The following is an 8,701-nucleotide window of genomic DNA, read 5'->3' on the forward strand; positions in this document are numbered from 1 at the left end:
AGTCGACTTACGACAAGCATGGGTTGCCGAAGACCTATTCTACCCTGGGTCTTCTCGGGTAATCTTGCCCATGGGGCGATTCCAGACCCACCCTCTCAGAGTGAAGAACAGCGAGGCAGAGTGAGGCACCTTATCGCCAACAGGCACTGACTTAGTGTGCTGGCGAGAATGGGGGTTCGAATCCTGGATGCGACTCAACCAAAAAGTACTTGAATTTGTACTTTTCTAACAAAGTGATATCCCAGTTATAACATTTGTTACATTTGACCACTTTCTAAAAGGCATTGTGTATTCAAATAACAATTTATCCTAAGGTTTTGCAAATTGAAAGACATGCACTTGACATGGCCTGAAAGACAATGTGTTTAGGGTAAACACAATGTCTGGAACCAAAGTGTATACAGTAAACTACGGTTATAACGAATACGGTTATAACGAACTAACGGATATAACGAACTAACTTTTCAGTCCCGACTATATGCTGTAGTTATGCTGTATATATGCTTATAACGAATAACGGTTATAACGAACTAAAATTAGTTGTCCCTTTGAGTTCGTTATAATCGTAGTTTACTGTATTTCCAAGCGTTGAAAAAGACACTTAACTCCCGACTATTTATGTAATTAAACATGCCTTCTGTAAAGAAAACACAGACTGGTGTCTTCTGGTCGAGTATTTATTGCTACATTTTGACGTGCATCAGCAAAATATGTTTCACTATGTATTCCCAGAACTTATAAACCATGACTTCCTGGTTCGACTCTCACAACTGGTTGATAGGGATTGGACAGCGCTGGCGTCATCCCTCGGCTTTTCATATGCTCAAATAACCAAGATGGCATCTGACCACGAAGTTAAAACACAGAGCGAAATGGGTTGCTATATGCTGTCAATGTGGTTTAAACAGATACCTGTGTCAGCTGACAAGGTAGGGCTTGTGAATAACTTTGAGCGTGTGAGTTGTCATTGAATGTATGTGAGCTCTCAAGAGACTAAGTTTTGTCCGGATCAATAATGTGGAATAAATGGTCAGTTATTCATAATTTTGAGTTTTCGATTTTGTTACCAAAGAAGTTATCTGCCGACTTCAGATTTCAAATCTCACCCTGCTATTTCAAAGAAAACTATGGGGACATCATAGTTGATTAATGTCACCCTACTCGTCATAATCTGTCAAATGATGTTTACAGTATGTAAAAAACAATCATATGGATTTTGTTTTTTTTGTTTATTTGTTGTTTAACGCCGCACTCAGCAATATTCCAGCTATATGACGGCGGTCTGTAAATAAGCGAGTCTGGACCAGACCATCCAGTGACTGACATCATGAGCATCGATCCACGCAATTGGGACCGATGACATGCATCAACCAAGTCAGCGAGTCTGACACCCTATCCTGTTAGTCGGGTGGTCAGGCTCGCTGACATTGTTGATGCATGTCATCGGTCCCAATTGCGTGGATCGATGCTCATGATGTCAATCACTGGATGCACATGGATTTTGAACATATAGAAGTATAACTTTTTTCACTTGAGAGTCATTATGATATATTTCACTATTATTAGGTCAAATCTCAAGAGGTTCCCGTCCAACAGGTTTTGTTTGTTTGTTTCGTTATTGAATCGTATGTTCCCTCTGTTGTAAATCTGCTTGAAATACACCCTGACATGTTTTAACTGTTGTTATAATTATTCAGCATTTGTTAACGTTATATTTTGTGTGTTCAACGATGTTTATACTGGCACTTGGAAATTTGTTGTTTTTGTCACTTTTCTTATCACATGTGTCACATTTATCTATAAAACCTCGTATACATATTATGAACATAAGTATATGGTGCACCTACATGTATGTGCATGTTCATATTGTCTGTCAAAATGTATCGTCCAATTATAATACACCGATCCACTAGGCTCCGCCTCCAGCTTAAGCCACACCCACTCGGTCAATCTGACGTGACGCAAATTTGACATTGTTCATTATTTACGCATTCGCTAATAACAAATTCTGAAGATTTGCGATGTAATTGCGTTCACAATGTCCACAGGAGATAATTTCATTGTTTGACATTATGAAAATGATCGTTATTTATGAATTTGTATCCTCAGAGCAGGGAACAGCAACTGATATCAGCTTAAAATTCTAACGTTGTAATCCTTGTGTAAATACCATAAACATAATACACAAATATACGGTGACAGTTCTGACATTATACAGAATTAATTGCTTTTGAGAATAAATAGAAAGCACACTTAATGGTTTTTTTTTCAAGTTTGAAATATATATAAATTTCTGAGGAAATGTTTCGTTAAGTTATGTACATCAATAATGAACTCGAATACTTTTGTATTCTATTGTATTTCGATCTGTAGATATTTGTTATCAATTTCAAATTTCCTATTGTAATATCTCAATAAGGGGATCATGTCATAATCATTAGTAGATATTTAAAATATCCAAAGTCAAAGAAAAACATCGGCGATGTTCATTGCACTGTGCACGTTAAATTATTCAACCTGGAGCAAAGATGCTTCCAACAACTGAGAGAATTGTGATATTACCGCGGTAGGTCAATTTCATAATTTTTATCAACTTTTGAAGGATATTCTTCTAAATCATTACCAAATTTGAAAATTGGATGGACATCAGTCAATGCCCGAGACAACCAATCTGGAACCCTCATCACACACATCATCCGGAAGTGTACTTCTGACCTCATTAAGGCCGATCATGTCTATTCTATTGTTGTAAAAACAAAATTCCCTGAAAATGTGCTTCCTCATGCATTAGCACAAAGTAGTTTTAAGGATATTATTTAGTTACAGTTAAATATCAGGAGTTTGCACTGGACCCTGAATGAATAAATGGCTATCCAGGAACATGTAAATTAATCAAATATCACTGAATTTATTTCACAAACACACCCTAAAAATAATTACCCCTTTTACATATACGATTTTTGTAAAATGAACTAGAGGCCAAAATGGCTTCAAAGGGCCATTTTCTAGCTTCATTTGCCTAAAAGTAACACAGTCGTATCTGACGCATCTAGCAAAGAAAACGTCGACCGACTTAATGGAATGGTTTGTTTGCTGTTTAACGCCGCACTCAGCAATATTCCAGCTATATGACTGCGGGACTTAATGAAATGAATCAATAATGTGAAGGATACCTGTCTGGTACGTCAACTGCTTCAAACCATCAATAAAAAGGTTAAACTTTCAGGAAACCTAAGAACATACATGTTAGCACCTGCTTTCAGCTTTCGCTGATCGCGTCTGACGCTTTGAAGCCGAGAAGTTGAGATCAATCGCAGATTTGTTTATTAATAACGTTTATGGATCGGATTATTGTTGTCATTCATGTGATTATTGTACTACGTGTTACTTGTGTTACATTAGGTCTGTCTTCAGCATCTCATGCTTGTCGTACGAGGCGACTAACGGGATCGGGTGGTCAGGTTGCTGACTTGGTTGATGCATGTCATCGTATACCAAATGCATGGATCGATGATCATGATGTCAATCACTGGATTGCGTGGTCCAGACTCGATTATTTGCTGACTGCGACGTTAAACAAACAACAAACAAATACAATGGCCCTGTATGCATGCCTTCAAGCAGGATGACACGAGGAGACCAATATATTTAAATAGACAATAAGGCCAACGTTAAGATTCGATATTCACCTTGAATGTTGCTCGCCATGCAGTCATCCCTGACCATGGCGCCTTTGTATTAGATCGGGCCAGTTAGACAGATAGATTTCATTGTGACTTGTGACAAAGGTTTGTGTTTGTGTTTACTGAAGTGGTCGGTCAATGTACTGTTTTTCGTTGTCTACAACCAAAACTCAGACATTACAATTATCTGAGGGAAGAAAGACAATATTGTCTCTGTGAAAACAATCTTGTTGAAAATGAGTATCATTTTTAATGGTGTGTGATAAACATACATATATTTGTTCTAATTATATACCAAGGAAGTTTATTTCAATTACTTCTGCTCATAAATTTTAAATATCCATGGCAAGTACAAGTGAATATGATATGTTGTTAAAACCTTACTATGCACATGTATTATGCTAATAGCTTAAGAGAATTACAGTAAACAACAGTTATAACGAACTCAAAGGGACCACTAATTTTAGTTCGTAATAACCGTAGTTCGTTATAAGCATATAAACAGCATATATAAACCAAATGTCCGGGACTAAAAAATAAGTTCGTCATATCCGTCAGTTCGTTATAAGCGTGTTCGTTATAAACGTAGTTTACTGTAACTGTATCATGTATCTCTTCTACCAATGTTTGACCAATGTCGTAGGCGTCAGTATGGACCTTCAATTTTACTGAAAAAGACTAAAGACTATTTACTATTATTATTTGGACGTTTAATAAATAATTTTGATATGTGGCGAATCTTATCCGTTTGAATATCACCGAAATGCTTGTGAAGCCTTTAATGTTGTGGCTTAAACATGAGAAAATGTGTGAAGATTTCATGTCGTGATCACCCGCTACAATGGGCGAGTTATTCATCATCCCATCATTCACTACAGGCACACTCCTTGAAGCTGGCAATCAGGACACTGGGCCGAACAGATATAAGTGACTGGTTCGAGGCACGGGAAGTAGCCTACAAAACGGAAATGGCAGACTCTGTGAGAGGTACCTATTATTCTGTCACACTGATGACGCTATGCTTAAAGTTTTATGGTAGACATGTAGAGGACATCGTTCAAGGTGTGTTGAGGTAAGCAATTGACTTGCCTTTGCATGTGTTTGAGACGGGTACCTTTTTACGAATACCTAGTATCATCACTATTTCATAGTGATTCATAAACACATCCTCATGATACAATCGGAATCGTACAATCGACTCTGCTTTATGCAGAGATTTCTATCGGATGAGGAAAGGTTGTTTTTAGCTTTATATAATTATGCAACCTGCTTGAATAATCGGGTATTTAAATACCGACATGTACTTTGAACAGACAAAATAACTAGTATGGCTTGTGTATTGTTTTTAAGGTAAACGACAGGTCAGAAATATTTTCGAACTCAATTCCGATCTCTCAAAGTTCGGTGAGAGTGAGTGAGTAATTTGGCTTCAACGACGCCTGGAATAGTATATCAGTTATATCATGGCGCGTCAGCTTTTATAGACGAAGAAGGAACGTAGCCACGTTGTACGTCGTAGGCTTTTACCAATTCGAAGACTAAATAAGGATAATAATCTCAGCGAATCATGGATTCGAATTGACGACTGCGCCACATGCTCCTTGTATCCATTACCTGATCTAACAACATGTATTGTGCCATGAAAAAGAATGATTGATGTTTATGTTTGTATATTCTTTTCAAGGGACTAAAATGGTGAAAGCATTCCACACAGCCGTTCGCCACGACGACATGTGTAGCGCCTGGCGTCGTCTGGCTGTAGTGCTGGCCCTTCCAAAAGAAGAGATCACTCAAATCGATTGTGCAGCCGCAAGAACCAACAGCGAAAAGCTTTTTGTTATGTTGATGAAATGGTTGAATCTGTACCCTGGTTCAAACTTAAAGACCTTACAGGAGAAGCTTGTGCAAGCAGGATTTCCCCTGGTGGCCAGTAAGTATAATCACCAATTCCACAACGGTTTGTTTGTTTGTTGTTTAACGCCGCGATCAGCAATATTCCAGCTATATGACGGCGGTCTGTAAATATCGAGTCTGAACAAGACAATCTAGTGATTGACATCATGAGCATCGATCCACTCAAATTGGATACCATGGCATGCATCAGCAAAGTCAGCGAGCTTGCCCACCCGATATCGTTTGTCCCCTCTTACGTCACGCATTGTCGCCTTTTGAGGAAGCATGAGTTGCTGAAGACCTATTCTACCCCAGATCTTCACGGGTCAGCTATGCAACGAGTTTGTCTTCTTCGAGAGAAGGGGGGCATGGGTGGCCCAATCGTTGAAGTTGCGTTGTGCCACTTAGGCATGCCAGATATCTATGTTCATGGGTTCGAATTCAAGATTCACCCTGATTATGTTTCTACATTTATCACCGCCATATTAATAGTCGGGGTAAAAGTCCGAAGCCGACATCGCTTCTGGTGAGAGATATATAGCTGGGTCCAAATCCCTGCCTCAAAGATTGATCATAATCCTTAATACAATCAAGAAAGGGCCTTTTTATATTTCCAGAATGTATTGGCGATGTTAATCTCATGTTGATTCTAAAAAAAGGTTTGTTGACTTTTTGCTATCTCAAAAAAGAACCAAGTTGAATTGTGTCACAACATTTGGTTTTCTTTATGCACCACTTTCCCACATGACAAACGTTTGGACAAACTTCATTCCTTGATCCATGGGGCTTTTGTTACAAAACGTGGTGACCACAGACACAGTTACATATCTATCTGCAGAGGGTCAAGACAATTTGTCAATAATGAAAGCAAATGCCATCTGAAATTTACTGAGAAAACAAATTGTGAAATGCTGTACTTTCTCTTAAGTAACATACCCGTGAAGATCCGGGGTAGAATAGGTGTTCAGCAACCCATGCTTGCGACTATGCTTGTCCTTGGAGGCGACTAACGGGATCGGGTGGTCAGGCTCGCTGACTTGGTTGATGCATGTCATCGGTCCCAATTGCGTGGATCGATGCTCGTGATAATAATCGCTGGATTGTCTAGTCCAGACTCGATTATTTACAGACCGCCGTCATATAGCTGGAATATTGCCGAGTGCGGCGTTAAACAACAAACAAACCAAACAATAATTAGTAACATGCCATCTGAAGTTTACTGAGAAAACCAATTGTGAAATGCTGTACTTTCTCATTAGTAACATCTATGCAGCACTTTGGGTTGAGACATTTAGGCAAGAAGTTAGCATCCCCATGGGCACCAATTGAGTTCCACTTCTTGGTGATCTGTTTCTTTATGCATATGGATCTCGGATTGGCAATGTCAAAACAAGGTCATTTGGCCACGAACGAAGTTTTACGTGAGCTTCAGGTATATCGATGATCTGATATCATTCAATAATGGTCAAACAATCATGTGAAAGCCGGGTATCATCACTATTTCATAGTGATTCATAAACTTATGATCAGGACACAGTCGGAATCGTACAATCGACTCTGCTTTTATCAGAGAAGTCTTGTGGCTGTGGAAGGGTTTTGTCGCTTATATTTCCCCTCACAGTACTTTTCTGTGTCTGCTTGTACAGTGCTAGCCCACAGAGATACCATACCGCAGTTAAACATGGATACCCCGCTCAGAACCTTATACTAGTTCCGAGCCAGCTGGCAGGTGGTCTCCAAGGGCAACCGCAAATATAATCTTTATAACATCTTTTGGGGATCAAACCATCAGCCTTCCGCCCTCCGGAAACACTATGGTGCAAAATGTACCCGTCGTTATTAAGGGCCTGCAAAGTCTGTAATCAACAAATGTAAAGGTGTTTCAATTTAATTTTTAATGCGTTGTTTTCAGAAAAAGTGCAAGCTACCCGGTAACCACAAGACAATTGGAGATGCCAGTCCAGTATCAGCTACCCAGTGAAGACGAAAACAATATTCATATTGATAACAAAAGACATTGATACTTACTGTAAGCTGTGATATGTTGGATGCATGCGGATTTGATCAGGAACGAACCGTTGAATATTCTGAAGGTAGAGTTGGTGGAGACTTGGGTATTTGTCAGAGACAAGCTATATTGTCGCTCAATGCTTCTAACCATACATTTTTGTTTGTTTAAACAAATCGAAATTATGTATTTTTACAACACACGTTTTCAGGAGAGCCATATCTTTTTTTGCGAAAATTTAAGGAAATATCGAAATTATGTATTTTCACAACACACGTTTTCAGGAGAGCCATATCTTTTTTTGCGAAAATTTAAGAAAATATCAAATTCGTTTTAAAAATTGATATCACATGGTCTGTCCCATATGCATCAACTCTTTGTTATTTCAAAGCAACTTTGGGTACAGATCGTGGTACCTTTATCATGTTTGTTGTTAACGTTGTTACTCCAGCTTCATCCACTTCAAGATATTGTGATATATGCGTTTACTGTTACGGTTGTGTCTTTTACATTTACATATGAGCGTGCATATTATAGTGAGTGAGTGAGTTGGTTTTAACGCCGCTTTTAACAGTATTCCAGTTATATCACGGCGTGTCAGCTTATGTGAGAGGAAAGCCCGAAGTGATGCAGGTCTCAGACGTTTACCACATCGGTGAAACCCACGAGCACGGGTATGGTGCAGACAAACCTAGAAACATAATCGGGGCGAACCGGGATTCGAACCCACAATCATAGGTTTCAGGCTTGTCCAAGGGACGCAACTCTGCACAGCGAATCGCGGCGCCTTAGACGACTGGGCCAACCGTGCCCCCGCATGCATATTATAAGTTGTAGCAGGATCACGAGGGGTACATGGGGTTTTATGCGTCGAGCGTTTTGTCTTATACCACGTGCCGGAGTCGAGGGGTATAAAACCTAACGAGGGACGCATAAAATACCATGTACCCCTCGTGGTCCTACTACAACCAATTTATCTTACTGACATGTTTTAATGTGACATTGTGAAAGAATTAACACCAATTCAAAGGCATTAGAAGTGATGCACATAAGAAAGAGAATTTATGGATTTCAAGGAGTTAGCATGTACAAATGTACTCCGAAACGTTGTGTTCCT

At 39.2% G+C, this 8,701-nt stretch overlaps 1 protein-coding gene across 1 annotated transcript in view; it reads left to right on the forward strand.

Moving 5' to 3' along the window:
• Positions 1 to 8,187, forward strand: part of LOC124131979 (location of vulva defective 1-like) — a 92,567-nt gene extending 84,380 nt beyond the window's left edge. Inside the window, exons 30-34 of the mRNA XM_046495533.2 lie at positions 733 to 929; positions 1,567 to 1,596; positions 4,562 to 4,670; positions 5,368 to 5,613; positions 7,489 to 8,187. Of these exons, the coding sequence (XP_046351489.2) occupies positions 733 to 929; positions 1,567 to 1,596; positions 4,562 to 4,670; positions 5,368 to 5,613; positions 7,489 to 7,511 (605 nt within the window). The 3' untranslated portion in view covers positions 7,512 to 8,187. The remainder of the gene's footprint in view (positions 1 to 732; positions 930 to 1,566; positions 1,597 to 4,561; positions 4,671 to 5,367; positions 5,614 to 7,488) is intronic.
• The last annotated feature ends 514 nt before the right edge of the window (positions 8,188 to 8,701 follow it).

This window comes from Haliotis rufescens, unplaced genomic scaffold, assembly GCF_023055435.1.
Source record: "Haliotis rufescens isolate VD_foot unplaced genomic scaffold, xgHalRufe1.0.p SCAF_93, whole genome shotgun sequence".
Taxonomy (NCBI): Eukaryota; Metazoa; Mollusca; class Gastropoda; order Lepetellida; family Haliotidae; genus Haliotis; species Haliotis rufescens.